The 27,126-nt window shown below is 47.4% G+C and overlaps 9 protein-coding genes across 9 annotated transcripts; 3 read left to right on the plus strand and 6 right to left on the minus strand.

The window, feature by feature from the left end:
* Nucleotides 1-94: 94 nt before the first annotated feature.
* On the plus strand, nucleotides 95-1,585 carry N7478_003385 (MIZ zinc finger domain protein; the record flags this gene model as incomplete). The annotated part of the gene is made up of 1 exon (XM_056919599.1): nucleotides 95-1,585. The coding sequence occupies one exon, from the start codon at nucleotides 95-97 to the stop codon at nucleotides 1,583-1,585; it is 1,491 nt and encodes a 496-aa protein (XP_056782757.1).
* A 534-nt stretch (nucleotides 1,586-2,119) lies between these two features.
* On the minus strand, nucleotides 2,120-3,649 carry N7478_003386 (DUF5102 domain-containing protein; the record flags this gene model as incomplete). Its single annotated transcript, XM_056919600.1, has 3 exons — nucleotides 2,120-2,845; nucleotides 2,958-3,286; nucleotides 3,337-3,649. 3 exons carry the CDS (start codon nucleotides 3,647-3,649, stop codon nucleotides 2,120-2,122), a joined length of 1,368 nt encoding a protein of 455 aa, XP_056782758.1.
* Nucleotides 3,650-3,673: 24 nt separating this feature from the next.
* N7478_003387 (uncharacterized protein) lies at nucleotides 3,674-3,938 on the minus strand (the record flags this gene model as incomplete). Its single annotated transcript, XM_056919601.1, has 2 exons — nucleotides 3,674-3,801; nucleotides 3,851-3,938. 2 exons carry the CDS (start codon nucleotides 3,936-3,938, stop codon nucleotides 3,674-3,676), a joined length of 216 nt encoding a protein of 71 aa, XP_056782759.1.
* A 453-nt stretch (nucleotides 3,939-4,391) lies between these two features.
* N7478_003388 (putative nucleoporin Nsp1) lies at nucleotides 4,392-6,563 on the plus strand (the record flags this gene model as incomplete). The annotated part of the gene is made up of 3 exons (XM_056919602.1): nucleotides 4,392-6,094; nucleotides 6,155-6,278; nucleotides 6,351-6,563. The coding sequence occupies 3 exons, from the start codon at nucleotides 4,392-4,394 to the stop codon at nucleotides 6,561-6,563; spliced, it is 2,040 nt and encodes a 679-aa protein (XP_056782760.1).
* A 1,649-nt stretch (nucleotides 6,564-8,212) lies between these two features.
* Nucleotides 8,213-8,800, minus strand: N7478_003389 (uncharacterized protein; the record flags this gene model as incomplete). The annotated part of the gene is made up of 4 exons (XM_056919603.1): nucleotides 8,213-8,243; nucleotides 8,306-8,371; nucleotides 8,430-8,495; nucleotides 8,664-8,800. The coding sequence occupies 4 exons, from the start codon at nucleotides 8,798-8,800 to the stop codon at nucleotides 8,213-8,215; spliced, it is 300 nt and encodes a 99-aa protein (XP_056782761.1).
* Nucleotides 8,801-10,357: 1,557 nt separating this feature from the next.
* On the plus strand, nucleotides 10,358-11,342 carry artA (14-3-3 adaptor artA; the record flags this gene model as incomplete). The annotated part of the gene is made up of 4 exons (XM_056919604.1): nucleotides 10,358-10,418; nucleotides 10,488-11,036; nucleotides 11,106-11,176; nucleotides 11,238-11,342. 4 exons carry the CDS (start codon nucleotides 10,358-10,360, stop codon nucleotides 11,340-11,342), a joined length of 786 nt encoding a protein of 261 aa, XP_056782762.1.
* A 4,677-nt stretch (nucleotides 11,343-16,019) lies between these two features.
* Nucleotides 16,020-16,646, minus strand: N7478_003391 (short coiled-coil protein; the record flags this gene model as incomplete). Its single annotated transcript, XM_056919605.1, has 2 exons — nucleotides 16,020-16,203; nucleotides 16,330-16,646. The coding sequence occupies 2 exons, from the start codon at nucleotides 16,644-16,646 to the stop codon at nucleotides 16,020-16,022; spliced, it is 501 nt and encodes a 166-aa protein (XP_056782763.1).
* A 6,761-nt stretch (nucleotides 16,647-23,407) lies between these two features.
* On the minus strand, nucleotides 23,408-25,147 carry N7478_003392 (putative glycosyl hydrolase; the record flags this gene model as incomplete). Its single annotated transcript, XM_056919606.1, has 1 exon — nucleotides 23,408-25,147. One exon carries the CDS (start codon nucleotides 25,145-25,147, stop codon nucleotides 23,408-23,410), a length of 1,740 nt encoding a protein of 579 aa, XP_056782764.1.
* Nucleotides 25,148-26,413: 1,266 nt separating this feature from the next.
* N7478_003393 (RBM8 family RNA-binding protein) lies at nucleotides 26,414-27,007 on the minus strand (the record flags this gene model as incomplete). Its single annotated transcript, XM_056919607.1, has 2 exons — nucleotides 26,414-26,635; nucleotides 26,762-27,007. 2 exons carry the CDS (start codon nucleotides 27,005-27,007, stop codon nucleotides 26,414-26,416), a joined length of 468 nt encoding a protein of 155 aa, XP_056782765.1.
* Between the last annotated feature and the right edge of the window lie 119 nt (nucleotides 27,008-27,126).

A 27,126-nucleotide genomic window follows, 5' to 3' on the forward strand; every position in this document is an offset into this window, starting at 1 on the left:
TCAGTTGGGTTTCATACCTCCTAATGGAGCTTTCAGGCAAGTTTCTCGGCCTGGAATTAATACTGGGCATTATTTGCCCAATCACCCGGCTCATATGCGCCAGTCTGTTCAGGGGCCTCCAGTTGGCTACTTTACTCCTCCTTCGGGGCCAATGGCAACAAGGTCTCCGCAAGCCAGTGCCGCTCAGCAAACTGGGCCACAATCTGCTGCATCTTCAGCATTCAGGCCTGGCCAAACTCAAATGGGAGGAGGCCCCTTGCAAGACTCTACAGTTCAAGTGAGGAATCAGGCGGCTGCCAGCCCTCACCACCAACTGGCCCCTCCTCACCACGTTCCCTCACCAGCATCTCTCACTCCTCAAACTCACCTTACTTACCCCGTGAACTACCCATACCTCATGCCGCCAGAAGGTTATCGAATTCCACAACTTGCTGTACCAGACCCATTTCGTCTCTCCATGCATCAAATTGATCTTCTTGATCCGATAAAGAAATGTGTGAAGTCAGGTGAGCCGGGTGGCCATAAGGTTGAAGCCGAACTTTTTCATTACTTCAGTGACTTTTGGCTGGGGCCCACTGAGATTGATCCTCACGCTTACAATTACGAATGGCCCTTGACCCTGACCGCGGAAGACATCCGCAGGCTTCCTCGTTATGAAACGCTCGCGAAAGAGGAGCACCGAAAAGTCATCACTTACCAGACAGGGTGTCGTGTCTTTCGCCTTCGATGTGTCGCAATTAAAAAAATCGAGACAAGAGACATTCGGGATCTGTGGCCGACGGCACCAACTACGTGGCCAAGTTGTTTTTACATTCACATCAATGGTATTGAGCTGACCGCACGCCGAAAACCTCATAATGCGAGAGATTTACCTGTCGATCTGTCGATGTCCTTAAAAGATGGTGAGAATAAACTTCAGATCAGCCTGCTTCCTAGGGATGGTGAATTTGAAAACACACGTTTCTTCTTTGCCGTTGAGAAAATGGAAATCCACAGTTTTGAAATGGTCCGAGGCCAGGTGCAAACAGTCCCGGCTGAAAAAGTCCGCCAAATTATTCGGGAGCGCCTGAACAAGACGGCTGCTGATGAGGATTTGGCTGTTGTCACTGAGAATCTGAACGTTAGTCTCATTGATCCATTCACTGCGCAAGTCTTTACTCACCCTGCTCGCTCTGAGCTTTGCACTCACCTCGATTGCTTTGATCTCGAGACATTCATCAGAACTCGAAAGTCTGTTAGTGGTCCGGCTTCATTGAACGATAAGTGGACATGTCCCATCTGCAATGTCGATGCTCGCCCACAGCTTCTGAAAGTAGATCGATTTTTCGAAGAGGTTCGTGACGAGCTCGTCAGCAAGAATCAACTGGAAGTTGCCCAGGCTATCAAAATAAGCTCGAATGGCTCGTGGACTCTGCAGACCATTCAAGAATCTACACCTGAAAGACGCAGCAGCTCACAGACTCCACTTGCCAAACGCAAAGCAGGTAGTCAGCGGGCTGGAAGTGCGACTTCGCGTCCTAAGATTGAGAGCTCTTCTACGCGCACTGCTCCATCCAGCGAGCGGGTTGTCATTGAACTGGACTGATCAGCTCTTCCATCTCTCCTCACCTAATCGCATGTTGTTGTCTGTTATCTGCATGCGCACTAACATTATAAACCACCCCTTTGTTTCTTATTATTAGTCCCTCCTTGTTTTGTTCGATTTGCACTGAATTTCAGTGAAAAAAAAGATACCCCTTATGTATGCTTTCAAGGTAGTTCGTTATGAGGAAACGGGGCATCTACCAGGCGTTAATGAAAACTTTTTCAGCTTTTTCGGCGTTCGCTACTGAGGCTTCGCAACGATTTATGATTCATTACGCATGTATCTTCTTCGGGCACTTGCCCTGAACATACCTTTATACATTTTTAGCACAATATCATCAATAATTCGAAGTCTAAACAGGTCCCGAGGTCTAGTCTAGTGTCTATTAGCTGCAAGACTGTTCTTGACTATATAAAAAAAAGTAGATTTATTCATGCTCATTCAGTGAAGATGATCTCCACCCCGACATTAAATTATACATAGGATTATATAGTAAACATGCTGCACATCCAAAGCCTGAGGATATACTTAACTTTACTTCCTAACTCTTCGAACATGACTAACCAAGTTCTCGATAACACCTTCAAAGGCCTCCTTCTCACCAACCAACCCATCACGTCTCTTAAGCCAATATTCCAAAACCTCACTAGCCCTCAACGTAACTTTCTCCAATTCACTAACATGTCCCTTCAACTCACCATCTGTCAACCCACCCAACGCAGCATCAGTAGTCGCACAAAGCCTCCGCACAGAAGGAAGATCCATCATCGGCACAGGCGGCGCCCCCCTCCGCGTCTTAGAGCGGGGTACTTGTCCCTGCCCCTGCCCCTGCCCTTGTCCGGACGAAGCAGAGCCAGATTCCTGCTCGGCGTCGCCTTCTTTGCGGGCTTCGCTGCGCGAGCGGGCGGCGGGGGTGTTTGTGCCTGATTCCAGGTCTATAGAGGGGAGGATGAGCTTTTTCTGTTTTGAGGCGGGAAGGATCTCGTCGAGATCAACTGGGACGCCTAGGCTGACGAGGAAGAGGCGGCGGATACGGGATTTTACCCAGTTTTGGGGTTGGAGAGGTGGAGGAGCGACGAGTTGAGACCAGAGGGAGAGGGAACGCTCTGTGCTGAAGATTGCGGCTGAGTCGGGGATTGGTTCAATTGGTGGGAGGGAGGGGAGGTCTTTCGAGGCTGGGAGGAGGTTGTCGAGGGTTCCTTGGAGGGATGAGAGGAGGTCGGATGTTGATTTGAAGACGTCGAAATCTGTGAGAGGGGGCTGATGGGGTTTTATTTTAATTAGTTATGTTGGTTATCATGTGGAGTTTGGTTTGTTCTTTAATTTTTTTCTTTCTTGTTCTTTTGTTTGTCTTTTCGGGGGGTTCACGTACAACTGGCGGGGGTGCGAATGATTGTTGTGGGGAGGCTTCACGCTCCGTGACGTCTGCGCTGGCTTCTTGGAAACCGTCGTCGAAGTCTCCGAAGTCGTCGTCTTCCATTGCTTCTTGCTCATCCACAAAATCGTCAAAGTCATCTGCAAAGTCGTCTGGAGCATCTGCTTCTTCCAGGGTATCCTCCCCGGCGTCGTATTGTGCCGTTGGTTCGGTATCATTGTTGGTTGTTTCAACGACATCGAGGTCTAGGTCACTCGGTTCGAATGTCTGAGCTTGTGGGCTCGATGATATATTTTCTTCTATAGGCATGGTTTCCATGGGGGAGTCTTCGTGACGGGGATAGGTTGAGTAGGCGTAGCATTGCTATCAGTGGAACCGTCGTCGGAAGCTGGAGCATCTATATCGTTTTGTGGATCGGATATATCTTTCACAATATCAGGTGTCGCGTCTGCCTGTCGTTTATCATATGCGTCTGTGCCTGGAACCTCTCCAAAGCTTGGCTCATCAGAGTCGACCTTTTCCACTATTGTTTGTGGGATTGGGGAGCCATTGGGGCGTGTAGCTCCATCCTGCGACGGCGCCACGGGTTGGTCCTTGCTCTGTTCGCCTTCCGGAACGACTTCGATTTCGTCAGGGCTGGCGTCTTCCACTCTTTTTTTCATAGGCTGCTGTTCCAGGGATTTCACCATGTTGGGCACTGTCATCGACCCGCTCTACTCGTGTTCGCGGGACAGGGGAAGTATTGCCCGACTGTGGGCTTGATTGTAAATATGTATGGCCTTCACTGGCATCCGAAAAATGGTCATCGTCACTGTTGGAAGCTTTAAGCCCCATATAGCCCCTTATTAGATCTTTGAACAAAACTATGACGTCCTAGGAACAACTAATACCTGTGTCCTCAGCTCCTGGCTCCTCCACCTTCGTGGACTTGGTGGGTTGTTCTAGGTGAGTGGGCGAATCGGGCGATGCCTCGGACATAATGGTGCGTCAACTTATGGCTGGAACATGGAGAGAAAAGAGAGTGAAGGGAAAATGGGGAAATGGGGAAATTAAAATGCAAGTCGAGTTGTGTAGCGCAGAGTGACGATGTTCCCTGCAATCGATTCGAGCCCAGAACGTTTACACCTTGTGGCCTGAGGTCCAACACGTTTGGCCAGGTTTATAAGGCTTCAATTGGGCTCCCAGAAATTCAGGCATGAACGGGCGCGTTAACTCAAACTCCTGCCGATTATTATTCTGAGCTTCAACCTCTTTGCTTCGAATCCTTCCTTCAGTTCCGCATTGGACTCAATTCTCATTCAGTCATTGCGATCGCATTAAACTGTTTCGACCTGTGATCTCACACCGCAGGATCCCCCGACCTGTCACCGGTCGTAGTTTTCTTCACTTTTTACAGAGCTCGCCGCCCTTCTACCGCGACAGCACATCGCCATGTCCTTCACCTTCGGCGCACCAGCGTCCAGCGGAACGTCCAGCGGAGGTCTATTTGGAACAGCCGGTGGCTCTTTTGGCTCCAACCAGAACAGCTCAAATACAGGGTCGACTGGTGCTAGTGGCGGTCTTTTCGGCAATGTAGGAGCTTCGTCCGCTGGAGGCCCATCAGCCTTCGGAGCGAAGCCTGCCAGTGCCAGCCCTTCTCTTTTCGGAGGTGCTGCTAGCAACGGAACTGGCAGCAACAGTCCACTCGCGTCCACAAACACGACCTCCGGAGGCTCTACCGGCGGGGGCTTCTCGTTTGGTCAAGCTCAAAACACATCCGGTCCATCCACTGGTTCAATGTTTGGTGGTGGCACCTCGACTCCGGCGAAGACAGATGCAGCTACACCTAGTGCAAATGGTGGTGGGTTATTTGGAGGTGGTCCTCCCAGTGGAAGTGCATTTGGGGCCTCAACTACTCCCGGTCCCTCAGGCGGCTCTTTGTTTGGCAATGCTTCAACTACTCCTGCTGGCCCTCCCCCGGGATCCAGTGCTCCAAGTTTGTTTGGAGGAATGAAGGCCGGTGCCACTTCGACAACCCCAGCAACCAACTCAGCCTTCTCTGCTACCCCAGCTACAAGCCAGCCACAACCTGCTGGCGGCCTATTTGGCGCCGGTGCCGGCTCCACATCAACAACCCCCAAGCCTGCATTTGGATCCACGCCTGCCGCCGGCAGCGGAGGTCTCTTCGGCGGCGCAAAGCCAGCTGAGTCTACAACTTCAGCGGCTCCTGCAGCCAGTGCCGCAAAACCTAGTTTCTTTGGCACAGCCGCACCGGCTGCTGGTAGTGCCCAAAGCACACAGAATTCTCTTTTCAAAATGCCATCTGCTGGAGGCGACTCAGCCCCAAAGGCCGCATTCCCTTCTCTCGGCGCTCCTTCTTCAACTACAACAGCTACATCGCAACCCTCATTGGGAGCTCCTGCGACATCCTCCACGCCCCAAGGCTCTTCTCTCTTCCCCTCCCTTGGGGGCACAACCTCTTCCGCTCCTCAATCGTCTACACCCGCAGCAGCTCCTAGCGGTGGCATGTTTGGCCAGCCCGCTGCTTCCGCTGCTCCAGCGTCCGCAGCTACTACAGCCGCACCCGCTGCCACTTCTGCAGCCCCAGCTCCTTCCTTAGGAGGCGGCCTGTTCAAACAGCCCGCTCCTTCAGCTACAGCTACTCAACCTCCTCCTGCTTCTGCTGCCGCTACCACTGCTGCCACAACGGCCCCGGCTGCGACTGCGACTGCTACTGCCCCTGCCCCTGCTAACACGGGCGCTGCTGCACCATCTGCCCTTGGACAGTCAACCACTGGCCCAGCCCCACCAGCCCAGTCACGGTTGAAGAACAAGACTATGGACGAGGTCATTACTCGGTGGGCGACAGATCTCACTAAGTACCAAAAGGACTTCCGTGATCAGGCAGAGAAGGTGGCCGAATGGGATCGGATGCTAGTAGAGAACGGAACTAAAGTTCAGAAGTTGTATGGCAGCACTGTGGATGCAGAGCGGGCCACTCAAGAAGTTGAACGTCAACTGGCCTCGGTGGAGGGTCAACAGGATGAACTTAGCTCATGGCTGGATCGTTATGAGCGGGAGGTCGATGAGATGACCTCGAAGCAGCTGACTCACAATGAAGCCCTCCAGGGCCCAGATCAAGAGCGCGAGAGAACGTAAGTTTTGAACTCATCCCTATCACTCATGTTCTCAATGACTCTAACTTGTTTTACTAGATACAAACTGGCCGAGAAGCTCTCCGAGCATCTGGATGAGATGGGCAAGGACCTGACCAGCATGATTGAAGAGGTCAACGGTGCCTCTGCAACACTGAGCAAGACCAACCGGGCAGACGAACCTGTATGTTTGATCCCAACAACCCCTTTCCATTCCTACTTGATACTGACTACTTTCCTTCTTCCTTTCTTTTAGATCTCACAAATTGTGCGCATTCTCAACTCGCACCTCTCTCAACTACAGGTTATCGACCAGGGTACCTCCGAACTCCAGTCCAAGGTTTCAGCCGCTCAAAAGGCCGGCCAATCCATCTCTTCTCGTCTGGGATATGGTGGTTTTGCTAGTCCCGGCATGAACGGAGGTAATGCCGCAGATGATTTCTACCGCTCCTACATGGGAAGACGGTAAATGGTGATTAATGGGATAATTTATGATTTTAGCTGGGATCGTTGTACTGTACCGCGACTCAATGGGAAAAGGATTTGATTTTCACAGTTAGAATTTCCAAGATTCTCTCCATTGTTTATTATACGTATCTCCTTTATTTATTTTGTTATCTGGAAGGGTTTAACGGTGTCCCTCAATTCAATGGTAACCTGGGGTCGCTTTTGTGTTCAATTTGTGTATATGTTCAGCTTTGATCTTGCTGGGTTTCTCTCAAGGGTGTAATTTGAAATAACGCAACAGCTACATTCCCGGCGTGTGATAGCTTGATTCCAAGGTTCTTTCATTTCTCTTCCTACTTGACATTTTCTCATGTAGTCAAGTGTCACAATTTCCCTAGAAAGTTCCGTGTGCATAATCTACCAATAGAAATACTAGTGTGTAGATAATTCAAGCCTGGTCTTCAAATGCCTCGCCATTGCATCTCTTGGTGGATTTAATCCTACAGCCATTTTATATGGCCCACTAAACTAATCAAAGCCGTTCAATCCCCAGGTCCGCCATACTGATTGACTCGCTCTGGTATCCTAACTGAGAACTATATCAAATCGATCCTATCTCGAAGCTCAACGGTTTCCTATGTTAAGGGCTACTATATTATACAGCCTTCTCTTTATTGATCATGCAGTGTATTAAGCTGGATTCCCGTAAGCAAAATGTTTGACCTATTCAGAAACCTCCCAGCTGATACCCAACTAGGGAAATACTATCTCTCGAGACTTGACGGTCACAGGTAGCCTAAACACAACCATATACCGACCTACCATGACAGAATCTCAACTAGACGCTTTCAATGTGTATACCATACAACTCTTTGATACTCTCCTTATTCCATTCAGCACCCACTTATCGTTAATCTCTGTAAACAGCTCCCGCCTTCACAGCAGCCGGTATATACGGCATACTCACCCTCGCGATTCCCGTGGCCATGTACATGGACTAGTATGGTAGCGAGTATATCGTGGCAGCTACTGTCGCTTGTTGCCTTTGCATTGTTGTCGGAACTAGTTATATTTCGTGCTCGATATGTCTTTTGGGGGAATTCGCATCTTAGAAAGTTAGTTGGGGCGACACTGTTTTCGACTACTTGTATGGTTATTCGTGGCGTTTATCGCACATATGAGCTTGCACATGGGTGGCAAGGGTACTTGTTTACTCATTAGCGGTATACCATTGTTTTAGATGGAGCCATGATGGTTGGTTCTTTGGTAGTTTTTAATGTTTGGAACCCCGGGTTCTTGGTTAAAAGGGCCGAAGAGGTAGAGATGGGAGGAATCGACGGAGTCGAGGATTGTTGAATTTGATGGTGGGACTTTCGCTTAACTATCCATGGATGGATCAGCCACGCTGAGTATATGGGCGTGTGATCATCTCATGTAATAAGGACTACAATACCAGCCATGTGGCTGCTTACTGTCTACTAAATGGCTTTTGTTCAAAATTGAAAATCGAGAAACTCCTGATATGCTCGATTATCTTTCTAGCTCACATGTCACCCAAGAAAAAGCCCTCGCAAGTCCCGTGGGCATGTCTAGCTGGAGCGGAGATGATTATGATACAGGGGTGGCAAGGCTTCGACGCGAAACAGGTATGCTATAGTTCAAAAGGCTAATTTAGCGCTTCTGCTCCTCGGTCAGTTTGTTACTGGAGGGTGTTAGTATTGTTCGAACTCTGCAATAGATGGTTGGCTAGGAAAAGTAACGTACATGTGAGCCTCGAGGTCATCGAGGTGCTTGCGCTGCTCGCCAATTTGGCCCTTCAGCTTGTGAAGCCTAGGAAGTATATTAGCGACCTACTCTGAATAAAACCACCATTTTCAAGATGACTTACTTCTCCAGCTCCTTCTCACGGATGTACATAGCCTCTTGGGCAGCCTCACGCTTGGTAAATGAGTCACTGTGCCAGAACCCTGTCAGCCATTGATGATGTCATGCGGCAAGGCAGACACGCATTACGCTCGTCCCCCATTGCCTTTGTTGGTATGTGTAGCACGAATGGATAAGAGAAGAAGAGTGATGAGAAAGCTACAGGGGTCAATGCAGGGGATGATGAAATGTCACGTACCCAGAGGTGCTGCCTCCAGTGGTTCGAGGAGCTCCAGTGTCACCGGCGCCCAGTCGGGGAACAGCAACAGAGAAAGAGCGCTGCAAGAGGGCACGGTTGGCAGTGGCCACAGGGCGAACAATAGATTGACGAAGCATTTTGAATTGTGATTTCGAGCTGAGTAGATTGAAGAAGGAAGAAAGAAGGGGTCAAAGAACCAGCTCAACCAAGATCTAAAACGGCTGACACCTGGGTGGCATGACGACACATCAGGTGACTTCATAAAGTTCCGGGGTGCATTAGATAATGCATTATGTCAGCCGTGCCCAGCTCCATTAAATCTCTGCGATAAGTGAACGTGATCTAATTCGACTCTTTCAATAGATCACGAGGGGCTTAGTCGGTGATCATGTTAAGCCTTGAAGTAAACGATATACGAGCTATACCACTGCATATCCCTGAATACTCCGGAAGCAGAAAAAAATTGAGCCTACTCTTTATACTACATATATCTGTAGGGTTTGATACCCACATAGTCTAGACTAGGAAATGGTTCTAAATTTCGAGGGGCGAAGTTAGGGCTGTTTCGGAGATATGAGGACCCAAATCACCCTTGTACAAGAATTGTATAGGGTCTGTGTTCCAACTTCCAAAAAGTGAGGCGCGAAAGTAGGGAACCACCAGGACGATTGGCGGGCGCGGGATGGGGGATGACGCTGGGAGGCCCACCGAACCACACAGAAGATGAGGATGATGTTGACCACGAACAATTCGATCACCATAGACAATCAGGCAGATGACAAGGGAATCAACCATACCGATAGAAAATAAAAATAAAATAAAAAAACCCCCTCCTCTCAATCTTGACGAACTGAGTTCTTAAAGGGACATTCACCCATATAGACCTGACGACTGCAGTGAAATCACAGCAAGGCAGTTTTCCTATTAGTTGAAGTGTCCGTAGCGTTAAATCCCAACGACACCGCCCTGTTGATTCCCTCCCCCTCTTCTCCCTCTCACACTCTCCTCTCCCCTTCATCTTGGAACTTCCCCCCTTTCCCTCTTTATCCACTCTCCCGCTATTATTTTCTTCATTTCAATCAAGGTGAGTTGATACACTCTTCAATTTCTTCTATCTTGCTTCATCCCTCTTCCTGTGCTTTCTCCTCGGCCCTGGAGTCCAAGCCACACAACAATCTGCCCCCTCAAACCCACTCCCCTTCCATAACGGGAAAAAAAGAGAATCATTGAACCCAAGGCGGGGTCTCCAATCGAGTGCAATATTTCCTCGCGGATATGTGCATCATTCAGAATCGCATGTCCTGTGGATGGTCAGAGCCCGTCTCTACTGTTCCCTTGTTTACTTGCCGGGACGGCCGCGACCGCTTCGTCATGAATCCAAACACCGCACTGCCCCGGGAAAGCCCACCCATGCCATCATCAACATAACCATGATCGTCACGATGTCTACTTCACGGAGAGGGGAACAACAAGGTTGTGATTGGGATGACTTGAGTGATGTCAAGTCCAACTTATAGTTGCCCCCAATCCTAGGGGAGGGTCCTGCCGCCCGTGTCTACCCCTCCCGGTCGGCGATGATGTCGATGGCGTGATTCCCATCCTCGTATATCCACAAAACAAGAATGCCATCTATGAAACGAAGATTAGTGGAATTATCAAACTGACGATTTTTAATCGATCTAGAACTTTTCACCATGGGTCAAGAAGATGCTGTCTACCTCGCCAAGCTCGCTGAGCAGGCCGAGCGCTATGAAGGTTCGCATGCCTCCTCCCCACAAATTTGTTAATCAGAGCATCGGGATTTTGACTATAGTCTCCAAACAGAGATGGTTGAGAACATGAAGGTCGTCGCCTCGGCCAATGTTGAGCTCACCGTTGAGGAGCGAAATCTCCTGTCCGTCGCCTACAAGAACGTCATTGGTGCCCGCCGTGCCTCCTGGAGAATCGTTACCTCTATCGAGCAGAAGGAGGAGTCCAAGGGCAACGAGTCCCAGGTTACTCTGATCAAGGAGTACCGCCAGAAGATCGAGGCTGAGCTGGCCAAGATCTGCGATGACATCCTTGAGGTCCTCGATGAGCACCTTATCAAATCCGCCGAGAGCGGCGAGTCTAAGGTCTTCTACCACAAGATGAAGGGTGACTACCACCGTTACCTTGCTGAGTTCGCCATTGGCGACCGCCGCAAGGGTGCCGCCGATGCTTCCCTGGAGGCTTACAAGGCTGCCACCGAGATTGCCCAGACTGACCTGGCCCCCACCCACCCCATCCGTCTCGGCCTTGCCCTGAACTTCTCGGTCTTCTACTATGAAATTCTGAACTCCCCTGACCAGGCCTGCCACCTGGCCAAGCTCGCCTTCGATGATGCCATTGCTGGTTCGTTTTCCCTTCCCTTCCCGTTATCTCTCTATGTCTGTAAACCAGCCGCTAACGTGCTTTCTACAGAGCTTGACACCCTGAGCGAGGAGAGCTACAAGGACTCCACCCTCATTATGCAGCTTCTCCGTGACAACCTGGTACGTCCACTATGTCTTATCATTTTTTTTTGCGTTATGACATATCGCTAACTTTCTTTAGACCCTCTGGACCTCCTCCGAGGCTGAGGGCGGTTCTGCTGAGGCCCCTGTCGAGAAGAAGGCTGAGGAAGCCCCAGCTGCTGAGGGTGACAAGCCCGCTGAGTAAAGCTGGAATCCTTAAAAAATATCTTGATGACGGACACACGTCCTGAGGTGGATGAAATAACCGAGAGAGTTGTTTGTGACTGGTTTCTTGGTACAAGGAGCACAAGTGGACGTGTAGGGAAGGCCCCCCGTGAGATGCATTGATTTGAATCTTTGTATTACTCCATTCTTAGGGTCTTGCGACCTAGAGATAGGAGGAAGTGCCGATTTCTTTCCAGATGCTACTCTCTGTACGGGTTAAATCCCTTCGTGTCTTCTGTTTCATTTCGAAATTAGTTTCCTTTGGTCTGGTGTTTTTTCTTTCTTGAAACCTTGAGCTCTTCTCTTTTCGTTTTTTGTCATTCTCCTTGTTATTTTGTCTACTTGCCTCTATTTACCCCCTTCCTGAAAGAGTCCCCTTCACGCGCGCTCTCGAAACACCCACAACACATATACACACGGACAGAGAATTTTTTTAAATCAGCTCCTTATCAGGACTACAATGAGGGCCTCGTACCGATCCCCAGATCTGGCTTTTCCACACTTTTCTTCTCTTCTCTTCTTCTATCTCTTCTTTTCTATATCTTCTCGTATTTTGTCCCTCGCGGCGTTTTTCTCGCTAGATGTGGTTTTAAATGATCAACTGAGGTGTATTTGCCCCCTTGTACTCACTCGTCTTGGGGTGATACCCTTTTCTGGGTGCTCTATCCCTAGTCTTGGTTTGGAAATTGCCAAAGAACTAGAATTACTTGAGGTCTTTAAGACGTCGACCATTGCATCGTGATAGAGCCTGAGTGTAGTAGATGTCGAGCGATCAAGTAAATAAGCCAGGCATGCAAGAGATTCCTTCCTACTACTTCTAGCTTTTGTACGCGCCCTGACAATTTTTCACCATTCCAGGCGTACCCCAGGTTGCCCTGCTTTCTCCTTGTAACTTCAAGATGCAAGATAGTTGAGATGTATCTGTACCATTTATATGCCTGGTCTATGTTCTCGGTGGGCTAATATAAGTGTTCGGGATTAAAAAATACAAGAAAGTCTTCCAAGTTCAAAGGTTTAGCATCAAAAGATGTCTATAGTCGACTATACATTCATGGATGGTTAGGCATTTTGGTTGTGTCGATAGCCCTAAAAATGTGGCAGAACCATGAGATCTCCAGAACTCTAAAGCTTCTATTCCGAGGGTGTAAAAGCACCGAGAAGATATCTGGATCGGAAATATTAAATCGGATTTTAGGTTTATGGGTGTTAGATAGAGCATCCATAGATATTACACAAGCAGTATTGACATCGCATGAAGAGCAATGATATAGACGTATGTAAATGTATGTTGCATTGTCATAGTGGGGAAAGCATTGACATGGACCAAGAAGCATTGACACGACCCCAAAACCATTGACACGCCTGAAAAGCATTGACCTACCCCAAAAAGCATTGAAAGGATTTGCATCGTATTGACATGAGTTTTTGAGCATTGACACATACAAATTTGGTTTCTGAATAGCTTCATCTTTGCCTGTTCAAGGGATCCCCAGGTTTTGAGCTTCAGACTAAGAACACCAGGTTGAATTATTTCGCAGGTCTGGATGACAGCCTGTTTTTGGGGATTCTCGTTTCTGGCTATTGGCCTACATACTTAAGAGGGACATCCGAGGGAGGGGTAAACAGGCATGCACTTGGAGGCTCTTTCCCATTTTGGATAGGTGGCCTCAGGCTCAGGATCGAATCTCCAATCTCCAACCAACGTGCATACATCAGCATGAGGTCATGTTCAAGTACTTCCTCCTTGTATTCTCTTTGAAGACATTGACGCAAACATGCACATAGACTATGTGTCTCTTCAAATATTAACATGCTGGTTGATTCTAAGGTTGTGAAAATACACCCCCAGATAGCACATGTAGGTATACTCTTTCGCGTCCAAAGCCCATCCAAGCCAGCATTGAGACTTGAATATCCTATTCTGGTCACATGTGTAAGACTATCCCAGGTTTCAGATATTCGAATGCTACAGTCCGATGATGTGAGACGAAGATTCCTTGCCTTGATCCTTCTCTCTGGGGTTATAACAATCTTCCAAGGTTCTGGGGTGTGTTACCTAGTTCCAAGGTTTCAACAGCAACTATAAGAGGAGAAAATGATGGCAAGGATCTAGCTCTAGCAGCTGGGCATTATTTTCTGACATTTGACAGCAATACCATTGTTTGCTCCCTAGGCTTTTTTCAGAACATTCAACCACAATCCCTAATAATGCAAGCTACGTTTCCAGTTCGTGAAGAGCAGCAGAGCTTCCATCTATAGCTGCTTTTCTTGCCCCGTCTCTATCTACTATCTTATGAATATACCATGGAAGCTAAGTCTAATTATTTCAATCCGATCTTGCAAGTTCTAAGGTTGAATTCGAGACTTAGCTACATACAAATCCAATATAGCTGGGCATGTGACATATTGAACCTGTTGGGATGGAGGAAACAGCTCGAAATTAGCAAGTTGCTAAATGTCGAAGATGGCAGCTCAGCATACACATATCAATTCAATTAATGTACTCCGTCATCTTCTTTTTGCATACAGTTGCCGAGGTGTAAATGTGGTATCATGATCCAGATAAGCGTACAGTTGTACAATAAGGCGCCAAGGGCAAATGATAGGTCAAACATACGTACGGAGAGGTAATCCGTATTCATACGCACAAGCATGATCAAGTTCAAAAGTACCTCTGCCTAAAGCACAGACTTTATCATCATGATCTTCAATAATCTGCCAAGTTAACTGAAAATTGGGGCAAGTGGGTTATTTCCCCTGATCATTACTAACTTGAGCATTGGATACAGCTCAGGTGAGCTCCTGATCTACACTTAGCGTCTGCTAAGGCACGTATATCTTTAGATAGACCCACGTACTAATGGATATGTCCTTTGCTCAGCCGATATGCCTATTTAGGCTTGTTACCATTAAGCTTCCCCCTTTTTGTGTGTGAAATTGAATTTCTTTGGCCTGATGTATAAAGTACAGTACTTACGTACGGCGGAGACTACAGCCGTTGCGTGGCGTAAGTACAACTTGAAATAGTATGAATTTTCGAGGAACTGGGGTTGTACTAAAAAAAGCACAAGAACCTGGGAATCTAGTGTGGGCTTTATTTAGTACTGGCATGTAAGGGAGTAGCGCAATGGCTCTACACTCGACACCCTTACATTATTCGATAGCTAAATAGGCGGGACATACTTACGGTTGCTTGCGCATATCAGGGCTTACATAGGACAGGGGACATAATCATTTTGAACAATCTCCATTGCTATGGATAGAACCACCATGCTACCAGCCATGCAAGCTAGACAGAAGGGGTATGATAGGCGATGAAAAATAATAGGGTGGGGACTTGAGACATGCACACGTTCCAGGGTATGACAAGCGCGAAGCAAGTAGCAGAGAAGTAGAGCCGCAAGGAGTAAGAAAAGAGCAGAAAACTGCAGGAGGCGTGGAAAGAAGAAAGAAGAGTCATTCAGCGAAGCCAGTCCATCAAAAGCGAAATCAAGATGTACAGGTGATCGTTCCGATATGTTGAGAGAAGAGGATCAAGTGAGGCGATGAAAAAAAAACAAAGGCAAATGGACTGCTCCGAAAACAATGACCCCTTAATCATGCTTCTCACTTCCCACGCCGTCCTGCCGCTGACCATGCAATGCCATACGATGACGAAAACAATATCCTGTGCGGGCTCCGGTAAGTGTTCATTTCAATCAAATCGAGTCTAGTCCCAGTCCCCGAAAACGCCCAAGGTGCTATGCATCCGATAATAAAAAGAAATGATGTGAAAAAAATACAAGTGAATATCCGCAAAGAGCCGCCGTGGGAGTCAGTGAAATGGAAGATGAAGGATAACGCCGAAAGAAAGAGACGAAAAAGAAAATTGAAAGTAGAGAAGAGAAGAGAATAATAGGATGGGGGTTAATGAAGGCCTGTCGTAATGTATTGCCGGAGGTGAAGAGATGATCGTCCTGCAGTCCAAGCCACATCGATGGGCGTCATTTGGTAAGGAGCGCCATATGTACGATGGATGATCCGAAAGGGATCAAAGTTGCCAAGACTCAGGTGGCGATCCACTTGATGCATCCCGGGTATGCAATGATGTCACAAGTAATCCGATTTCGCCCCCTTGTGGTAAATAATCACAAGAAATGACGATTTGGCAGTTTTGAATAACGGTCAACTCGATTGCGAAAGGGGTGTAACGGTGTAAAACGGCATGAGACGTAAGAATGAAGTGGGTTAAGGCCAAATCGAACCGGTCGGGTGGCTGGAAGTGAGAAGTGTAGGAATAACGGTGTGGCGACAACCGTGGGAAAATACTCCCATTGGGAAACGAACACAATAGATCTTCGTATGAAGGAATTGTTCCTTTCCACTCAACCCCATATGGATCCTCTCCTATCGTCTGCCAGTTTTATTTTGGTGAGGTATGGTGTCGTGGGTAGCTCGGGTTCAATTCGGGAGCAGTGATTGGGACCACGGTGAGAATGTTAACGAGAAGGCTTAAGGGTCGTCATGAAAGGCGGAGAGAATCGAAAATCAAAGGTGTAAATCGTAAAGTGTATAACTGGCTCCCGGGTGTTCTTTAGATGCGTAGGGTTCCAGGTCTCTGAGTCACAGTGTATCGATGGCCAGCCTGTGACCTTTTCCCTGCCCCGATGCGATTGAGCTACTTATGCGCTTTGCGTCCTTTCGTACTTCGAGTTAAGTCGCCTTTGGTCATATTGCGGGTGAGTCCACCAATGTAATCTTGTAAAATCTTGTTGTCCTTCTCCAGCTTGTCATGGTCCGATTTGACGACATCGATTCGTTCAGCGAGGGCTTGCAATGACGATTGGAGGGCCTTGGCCTGTCTAAATTGATTATTAGTGAATTTCCACGAAAAAATCTCATTTAAATGGGATTTCTTTTATTTTGATCATTGGAAGAACCCAGGGGTTCTTGGTAATTCCAGATCAAAGGGAGTGATCAATACTCACTCTTGGAGAGTTTGTCGAGCCTCCTTGCTCAGCCGTTCTAAGTCGGCAGAGTTCCTTCGAGGACTCATGGCACGGGCGTCGTCTGGGGGAAATTCCTCCTCCTCAATTTCAATTTCGGGGTGATCACGGGGTACCAGAATAGATGCACTGGGTTTTCGGCTCGCCATACGGGGTCGTTCAGATCGGCCGCGGCGTTCAGTCTCGGCGTCAGATATAGATGAAGATGAAGACAAAGAGGACATATGCATGCGGCCACCGTCGTTTGGTTGCGGCAAGGTGTCAACGGGAGAGGCTTCAGTCATCTCTGTATCAGACATATGGGAGGTTTCTCGCAACAGACACAGTCGAAAAGATGGGATTTGGCGAGGTCCAGTGTGGCGGCTTTACTAACGGTCTCTTCGGGAGGTAGCTTTGATCAAGGTTCCTTTTTTCCGGTTTTCTGGGTGTTTTTTATGCCGTTGATTTCTCGCTGTTTACGGGTCGGTAAAACGAATATTTCGGCGTTTTGATCGACCACGGTCTACCCCCTAGCGATGTACCCCAGACGAAAGATCTGTGTTACGCTTGAGGTAGCTACCGGGGTCGGTTGAAGGTCGGAATCGGGTGTTGATGGTTGGAAATCGGGAGCACACGAGAATGGGCGTGTTGAGGGGAGGGGGGATTTCCGTGTGGTGATTTGGTCGCGAGGTTGACGGTTGAAACGGACCACGTTGGACGAAGACTCGGGTGAGGTGGAAAGAGTGCGAGTTTGGCGATAGATAGGGAGAGAGAAAGGGAAAAAGTGAAGGGGTCGTAGAGCAAAAGTCAAAAAGGCAAAAAAAAGCACGAAAAAGGGACGAAAAGATGAAGAGCTCGGGACCGGCGTATCGTTACCAGGATACTTGGAAGCGTACGAGAGCGGTGGGCGGTACGGACTATCTTAGCACCTTTTCAGTAGGTGGAGGAGGGCCAAGTCCCTTGGTTGGGTGTTACTGATCGTCCCCCCTCTTTCTCTCTCCTTCTCCCACTCCGAAATTGAATTTAAAACTGACTTTTTTCTTTTTCTTTTTCTTTTTCTTTTTCTGTTTGTCTTTTCCTATATGGGGAGGGAGTTTATTACTGTAATTTTAGGCATCTCGTGAAGTTCAACCCAGGTCGTGGTACCTACCTTTATTGGTAACATTGGGCTTATTCCAAGGTGATTGTCCCCATTATGGCCCCTGTGTACCGAAGTTTACCATAGAATACACCATGTATTTAAGTATATTTGAGTATTTTTGAGTACCCAAAAGGTTCAAATATTCTGATTTACGTATTAAGCATGTACCCAGGATGATCCATCCATATAGATCCTTGCAAACATATTTTATAGTAAGCATATTAACTAGTAGGTGCCTGCCCACATATAGTATAGGCAGTCTATACTATCTTGCTTATTGGGTATTCCTTTCTTTCCATCTGATTCTCCTAGCTTACGTTCCGGTGAGAGAAGGCAAGCGAACCTGTTTTTTATTCTATTTTTCTTTCTCTCAAGGACACCAGGGCTCCGTAGCGGGGGCAAAATGTACATGTACAAATGAGCAGCAATCAGCGGATGAGGTCCGGCTTAGGGCCATCCTTTTTACCCTTTTGGACATGGTCTGGTATTTTATGTATTATTCGATAGCTCTGAAGTATCTCAAGTGACACTCTAATATGTAGGGATAAGATATGCACTTGAGTTTTATGATTATATATATAATTCAGCAATTTACAGTGCTTTTCTGCATATTTATTATAATTCCATATACTTATTTTTCTAATCATTTGTGCCTCTTTTATTCTGCTATTCTGGTTAATCCCCCTTTCCAGATGGTATCCCCGTACACCGCTTCCCTCTCCTGGCTCCACCCAGCTTAGTCCGGGAGTTCCTAACTAGTTGGCTCCCGACTCCGCTCTGTTGACCAATAATCACTCGCCCCCACTCCCACCGCCATGAAAGATGGTACCAGTGTGACCGAACGCTGATGAACACGTATTCTCTTTTCTCCCTTGACTATCGACCTGCTTAGACAGGTAAAGTTGTTAAAAAGGCCTTGTTACGGGCTACTCTGTATATGTACTTGATAACATCACCCCACAGCTTATACTTCATCGCTATGTACTGTTAATACTACATACATTTGCTAGGCATTTTAGTTCTCCACATATCTATCTACCTACTTCCATTCCAATCCCCGAGAACAGCCCTGCTTAAATTTGAAATTACAAAATAAAGATGATTTTGAAACGCCGGAACCATACGTAGGCTTCTGGAAACACAGGGAATAATAAACCGCTCAACCTTGTAAGAAATGATGGAATAAAAAATTAAATTAAATAAACAAATAAATAAATAATGAAAGTAAGAAGGTAAGAAGGTAAGAAAATAAAAGCACCAGCTATTGGTGCTTCATCTGGGCGGTATGGGGAAAGTGTATCTTCATCCACCTCTCAGGGGGGGCGTGTTATGCAATGTCGATCGAGCCTCAACGAGCGGAGATGACGCCATATGACTGGCTCTGTCTTCTTTTCACGCGGACATGCCTTCAGCTTCCCCGTACCACTTATAAACGGGCGTCTTCTCCGGATGGAGTACGGACTACGGTGTACTTAAACTTCCTTTCCTCGGCGGTGGAATGGTGGCGAACGGCAAATTAGGGAGGAATTGCAGAAACCACGAAATCAAAAGCCTCAAGGGATAACCTAATCCCTAGTTACTGTACATGGAGGATATGGAGAAAGTAGATCTATCAATTGTCAGTAACCTTTTATCCTTTCAAATAGAGCGCAAAAGTACCTGCGCCTGCAACCTGAAGACCCAGTTTCCCTCGTCCAAAGAAACAAAAAGAGTGGGAAAGAAAAGAGCCGATCTTTTTACGCCCCAGTGGGAGAGCCAAGACTTCCATGCCGCTCGGTTAGCCCTAAATTAAACACGGGTTCGTCCTCTGATGAACTCATCGCAGAGTATACATAGCCGCAGAGGTATTGCTTTTACTTAAAATTTATAGATGTAGATATACATACCAAAATTGTCCATATTCGCAAATCTATTGATGGGCTATATGATAAATCCAGGTACCTATATCTCCTTGATCCTTTACGGTGTAATTCTTCTCACAAGCCGCGCGGAGTCATGGGTTGGGGAGGGACCAATGCGCGCCCGGTAAACGCTTGGAGCAGCCGATCCATTCCCGTGGATTCAACCATTAACCGTCCCATTTGATGGATTGCTAGCCGACTAAAAGGAGGTGAAACCAACCAGGGTCACCACTGCTGCCGATCCTGATGGTCAAAATCGTACTCTCCACACACACATTGCCGGGCTGTCTGAAGTTTCGAAACCTTGGAAGAAATTCACTGGAAGCTTTCTTCGTTGTACGGAACACTCCGTATGGAGTGTCCAGGATGTATAATCCACTCCTTTGTTTTCCTTTTTACGCCTTCCTAAGCCTTCCGGCTTTGTTTGCCTTAGGCGGGGACAGCCTGTCAGGCTGACTGACTATATGACACGTATCGGGGATTATTACATAGTTATCAAGGATCACAGGGATTCCAAAAGAGTGTCATACTGGCCCCCGGGTCATTGCCTTTAGCAACAATTAAACCGGTCAGATTCTTTGGGGCGAAGGGGTCATCTCCGTTTCCATAATTCTGCTAAATTAGCCTATACCATGATATTTTTGCTGGTTCGGTTCCTTTATACTGTGTGACCCAGGACTAAAGAAGCCAAAATCAGGTACCAGACCCGACAGTACCATCCATGGGTCCCCCAGGTCCCAGCGGTGGCTTGATTTGGAGAACGGTCGCTGCAGCGCAACACTCGAATCAGAACTGCCGGCGCCACTCCATCACCAGCTGCACGAGTTGTTCATGGCCGGGGAGGAGGATCAAGACGTTGCACGAGGCAGATTATCTGTAATGACAGCATGGTCGGACCGGCAATCCGGAGTTTTCTTTTTGTTCTGTTTCGTTGGCTTCTGTTGCAGGATTGAAATCCTGCAGTATTACGATCCTAAATGTACGATTTTTGTAGCTTTGATTTGATCGATATTTGAAGTGGAACCTTTAAAAGGATATTAAATGAAAATACACCCTTGGTAATACAAAAGTAAATATGACCGATCGGAAAATTACTTTGCGCAAGCTAACTACAACATAAATGGAAATTTTCAGCAATATGGTTGGTTGCACATGTACCCCATACAGAGCACATACGATGTAATAAATCCTACCATTAGCATACTTTATACATACCTACAAATGCATATAAGAATAACCATGATAATATAAACATCACTCCGTTTTTTCAATGTGTGCTCATTTATATACCTTTTCGGAGTGGAAGAGATTGTATCTCTTGACCCAACCCCTCCTACTACTAACCCCAAGAACCAGTAGCCTTCGTTCCTGGATCTCCGCCGAGTCAGATGCGAAGAGGGGCGCTCAGGCCTGATTTCGGTGGGACGTGGGAGCGTGTGACTGCGAATAAGATTAAAATACTGCACAGACGTCCTCAATGTCTCCGTCATGCATGTATGTATACCGGTGGACATCTGGTGAGTCCGTATACGTAGTACAGCATCGTATCCAAAATCTACGAGCTATTGGAATTATTAATTGACACTGGTCGTTCGATACAATAAGAGAGGCAACTGAGACATTGAAGCACTGCTTAGTATTCTGGCTGCGTGGAACAATCCACGTAACCTCTCTATATTAAACCACATGTTCGCCTGAGCTATGCCGTAACCGAGATTTCCAACTGTTACTGAATAATAACTGCACCTTTTCACCCCACCCGGCACCTCCAATCCCACATGGCGTGTCAACTGCAATAATCCCTGTCCCAAAAAATACATGCTGTATGGCTGTTGGCAATCCATGGCCTTCATTCGGGTCAATTATCCAAAACCCTGCCGATCTGCATGTCAGTCCTCCGCGTTGATTCGCTTTACCGTACGCATTTCCTTTTCTCCCACCCCCACCAGCTCCGTACGAACATGTTTCATTTCAGTTACGGAGAGGGGGGCATCAAGTAAGGCTAGTCTTGAAGCACACTAAACTCCACTCCCCCCCCAAGCTGCGGATGGCGCGCGTTCTTTGGGTTAGTGCGGGTGGGTAGGAATGTGGCTACCAATCTTCTGTGCCATCTCACTGGCTACATTCATTCTTTGCCGCGGGATATTTCTCTCTGCAGCATAGCCAATCAGTGATTTAGTATTTCTTTTTTTATTCTGCTCCTTTTTTTTTTTTTTTTTTTTTTTTTTTTAAAAGGTACCCAATATACAGATCGTACAAACTTTGAAAACAAAAGCTGTTGCACAAGATCCAACCGCGCTGAAAGTTTGTATGTGTTCTGCATGTAAGACATTTGTTTAATTCATTGATATTTGTTATGGATACGTAATTATGTCCAAGGTTTCTGATTACGATGACGACCCGCTCACTATGTTAGCTCAAAAAAGTCATATATTGATTTAAGAAATCCTGAAGAAAACATACCATTATGCCAGGTATTTGGATGCAATGTTAACTGACAATCTTATTATCACGAGGTATGGGGGCTGTGCTGCCTGATGGTGGGTCGAACCATGTCGTGCTTGTCATTTATCGTGACCCCCAACTCACCTAGTTCAATCGCGCTATACTTCTACGGTAGCTAGCCTTGTAAATTGTTCGGTAGGCTAGGAAGAAACCTGTATTCACAGTCCCCGCTCTACAAGGAGTCATGCCATTCGAGATATCCACTTGGACTATTCTTCGGTGACACTGTAAAGTTGACTGTTCTCTCTCACGCTGGCGAGGCTGAATACTCCATTTCTTCGGGGATATCCAGTAGAAAAAGGAATCGGACAGTTACCGACACTGGCATGCGCTTGACAGGTTGTATGTATATGCTATGCTGTACCTACACGGTTGAAATCCCGAACGTTGTATAGGTATACTTAAGCGCTACATGGACACTGCTCGGCAGTACTGAGCATTAGATATCAATATAGAATTGATTATTTTTACCGCTGCCCTGTTACATACCTAGATCGTTTCCAATTAGTATTCTATTTACTTTCAACATGGCAAACCAAATTCATATACTATACTAAGGTTGCAAGTGGTGTATCTATAGGTACCTGGTTTCCTGGTCGATAACGGCCCCAAATCCATAACCAAGAACCTGAATCTATAGATATGCAGATTATTCAATACCAAGGTCTAGCGTACCCCCGGGCCTCAGTGATTACGTCCTATCGGATCCATCATAGAGCCCCAGCTAAACATCACTTGCAACGTAATTCGCCCACATGGAAGAGGCTCTGCGTCATACCATAGTACAAGCCATCAAAACAAACTGAGACACTGAAGCCGATCGATACAAGCGTCCCACAACGGCAGATCAATCGATCTCACAATCCTGTTTTTAGATTTTAGATTAACATCCTCGGTTTTTGTTTCCTATAGTCTGTACTCCGTGCTCCGTACATTTCCTTAGCTTGTTACGGAGCATTCATCCCGCTTTTCCATAAATACAGTGGAGCTAAGCTGATGGAAGCCTGGTCGATCCAGCGCGAGATGAACCGTGCACGGGCTTGAAGAGGAAGGTTACGAGGTGCATGATGGTGCATGGCTCCCGGACTCTGAGATAAATTGATGCCTCTGTGCTCGGTTGTTGGGACTGGTAGCGTTGGCTCCGAGGTCGCCGCTTTCAGATGAAACATTGTGTCAATAGTGTCTTTGGAAGTGCGACACTGTCGCTCAGCGTGTTGGTTCCTCTCCTAGGTAGGTAGATCGGTAGGGAAATTTGTTCAGGGACTTTGTAATGGTGTTATCTATTCAATTGGGGTTTAATAAATTGAGGGCCCTACCGCGTTGAACCAGCCCGCCCTACTGGTTGTGGCTTATGCGGGTGAGTACATAGTAGAAACGGTCCGATATCCAAAGAAAAGTATAATGGAATGTAGAAAAACTGACAATGCTTCCAGTATCCGGTAATGGAATGTGTTGTACAAGGGCCGAAAACTAGGTAAACTTAATGATAATGATGATATGTATCGCGAAACGCCCGAAATATTGAATAATAACTTCATGAAAGAGCATCGCTTGTCTGCCATTGGAACAAAGCCCGCAGCACTGCGACGCCACCAGACTGCGTCTCAACCGTTCGGCCCCGGCCCCGGTCATTGAAGTCTCGAGGGACGCCTGCTGTCAAAGAGGCGGGGCTAGTACCCAGATCGCCATTGCGGTAGTCTTCTGCCCCCTCGGGGATAGTGCTGCTATTCACGATCTCATTTGCTTCTAGGACTGATAAGAAAGGCAGACCCCACCACATACCGAACTTCCCGTCATCATCACGAGTTATAAGCGCAGCTCGGGCGTTATGCTCAATCCAAGACCCGTAAGCACGGCAGCGCTTCAGATGGTTGCCGTACACTTCTTCCCACTCTTCGCCCGCGAGAGGTCTCTTGGTCTGACTAGCTAGGAATCTTTCTTCCTGTACCCGAAGCGGGCGACAAAATTCTGTAAGGTGATGAAAGAATATACCCTTAAAAGTCTGCCCATCCTGCGAACAACTAGCGTGCGAATCACAGTAATCTTCAAGTATACCTCCACGCCCGAGCCCAGCCCATGTGTTTGACCAAGTCTTCGGCCAGCCGGTAGCACGAAGGACTCTATGAATTAATTCGTGGCCATCAAGCATATACTCTTGTGAGCTAGTAGCTAGCCAAAGGCCTCTCAGCCCGCTGAGAATGACACCTTGGTTATACGTATAGACCATCTTATTCAATTGGTCGCATTTCCGAGTACCTGGATCCGACTCGCTACGCCAGCCACGGATATGGAAGCCATCTGCATAGAGCCCGTATAATCCAGTCATATGAGAGTTTTTCAGCCATGAATACCCATTGACTGCAGCGATTAAGTGTTTGGGATCATGGGGGAGCGGGGATTGGGCGGTGGCCATAAATGGGACATCGATGGGGTCGCCAGGGAAGTAAAGGTACATCGCAATGCTTGCAGATATAAAAAGCTCGTTCGTTATGGCGTTTTTGTATGGCTCTAGCGACGGGTTCCAGACCATACCGCCACCACATAGGGTTTTGTCCCATCCCACAGAAGCTAATTCGTAGAAGATCCGTGCTCGATGGGCGGCCGATTCACTAAACTGCGTGCCGTGCCATGCCGACCCGGACGATTTATTCGAGCTGGAATAGTGGAGGTCAGAGTGTAGGTTCTGGAATTTGATGTTTTCTAACCAGTCTAGCACTACCCAGAGCATGTCGTCGTAGGCTTGGTTCCGTAGGCTGAAAGCATTCTCGCCAAAATAGAAGGTGTTGAGGTGGCCGAAGAAATAATTGACAGTATTCTCGAGTGCGGCGAAAGATAATTCATGAGGTTGTTTGGCATTGGCGATGTCAAGTGCGCAAGTCGAAGTAAACGACGACAATGTTGCGCCAACGTGCGTTGCCAGGACAGCTGCAGTCCAATCGATACTGGTTGGCCATGTGCCCATCCACAGACAAAAATAGCTATCTTGCATAACATTCAATGCGTCAAAAAGATCCCGCAGTGTCTGGGTGGGAGTTTGCCAGCTCTTGGAGCCCTTATCTGTCGCAATGCCATTTCCAAGTTTGACCTCTTCCAAAGCATCGTACTGCGATTGGACTGACCCCTGCGCGGCAGGCAGGGATTCCCCGAGGTGTTTCTGAGGTTCGGTTGCAAGCGAAGTGGCCAAAACCAAAAAGGAAAAGAAGAATAAGGTAATAATCATATATAGAGATCGAGATAGCCCACAAGGGGCCTGGAATGTCGGTGACAAGGTCATTCTGATCGATAGGGAGAGAATCCGACAATTCCAAAGTAGAATCACTGTCTCTCCCCTATATAATAGTATGCCATGAAGAGAGAAAAGAGAGGAACCAAAGCACCAACAGCCGCCCGCATGAACATCGATAGCCTCTAATGCGGGGAAATGGGGAAGGAAAAAAGGTTGGATCCCTGAAATGGCTAGTTGAGGTATTAGTCACCTGGGGCATCCCCACATGTGCAAACTGATTGAATTCAACTCCATGGACGCTTGGCTGGGATGTTTATTGCTGCACAATAAAATTTTCTGTAAACCATGAAAAGCTATCTAGCCAAACATCAGCAGGTAAATAACTATGATGCATCACGAGATGCTATCTATTGGAGGTGTGCTCGTTGGTCGTGTGATTCAGCCCTGGTCGCTATATAGTTAGTCAAGCATGCCGAGCCGCGAGGCTACGCTCGGACTGAAGCTGGCTGCACAATGCAGGTCAATGCAAAGTTCTGTTTTCGAAACGAGGGAAGAGAGGGAAAGTAATTAATTAGAAAAGGACATCGACTTCTAGCATACGTTTTTGTTAATTAATAAGAAACCAGTGCAAGGTATGATGGGTACAAATTGAGATACGGAGCTGATTTGTATACGTATGAACTTCAATCATAACTATGCGTATGCGTATCTGTCAAGGCAAAGTATGTAATTAAACGGCGACTGAACTGTTATAGGTCGCGTATAATGCACCGAAGTTTAGAATTGCGGCATATGATATCCATGTTCATAGCTCTGTTTCTTTTTTTTTATTGAAATTATATATCGTTGCTAGCTGAACCAATTTATTCAACTGGAAGAACTCAATGCGCGAAATTGATTTGATGTAATGTGGCATCAAATCGACCGGCATTGTTTCAATCCTAGGCCCAAGTCAGCGAATGACAAACAACTAGACCAAGGACATATCTTCGTACCTTCCAGGACATTGTATTGGGGCGCCGACACCAACCTCTCCATGGGTATGCTAGCAATGATTCTCACGCAAGAAGCCATGGAAGCCTATCAAAGCAGCCGAGGAGAGAGAGAGCAGGTCGGCTGAGGTCAGGACACCGATTGTTCGTCATCCATCAAAAGAGTCGTAGGTTGGGGGTATGCAAGGTAAACAGGTGAAGAGAGAAGCGCTCCATAGAAAACGACGAGAAAATAAGAGGAAAGTCTAGGATTCAACATGGGTAGACAAGTAGTGGTAGTTGCCTCCCGTCTAGAGAATCAATCTTTCTTAAGAGATCAAAGCTAGTTGTGCTCAGCTTCGGGACTGCGGCTCCGGTTTGGGCTGCGGCTACGGCCCCGACCACCCCGATTTCCTTTCGGGCCTCCCTTGCCCTTTGCGGCCGGAGGTGGGCGAACGAAGGCGTAGTCGACGTGGATAGTTTGGTCAAGGAGCTTCGTGTCGTTCAGGTTTTTGATGGCTTCGGTAGCTTCTGGGAGGGTTGAGTATTCGATAAGCGCATATCCCTAGCATGGAAGTGTCAGTAAGAATTGTCTTCAAAGGCTATCAACAAGTCATAATTTAATTGCACCCTGTGATATGAAAGCTGGCCACCGCAGCGACATCAGCACTCAAGAAAGGTCATAGCGTACCTTGACATAACCTGTGCGTCGATCCAGGTTCAAGTTGAAGTTCTTGATTTCACCATACTCTGCAAAGAGTTCGGTGATGTCTTCCTCTGACGCTTCTTCGTGAATGTTTGACACAATGACAATCCAACCCTCAATACTGCGCACGGCGACCGCGCCGGATTGTGTGTGAGGCTCGAAGCCGCGCTCCTGTTGCTCGGGGACGTCATCCTGGGTCACAGGGGGATCCACTTCCATTTCGTTTGACATTTTGAGAGAAGTGTAGATAAGGGAGTGGGAAAAGAACGTTTGGAAAGGGCGTAGGTAGTTGTTCAATGAGGTGGGAATGCGGACTTGGGGAAAAGCTCTGGTTGAGGTACTCCATTTTG

Source organism: Penicillium angulare (genome assembly GCF_028827245.1).
Source record: "Penicillium angulare strain IBT 27051 chromosome Unknown utg000003l_segment0_segment0, whole genome shotgun sequence".
Lineage (NCBI taxonomy): Eukaryota > Fungi > Ascomycota > Eurotiomycetes > Eurotiales > Aspergillaceae > Penicillium > Penicillium angulare.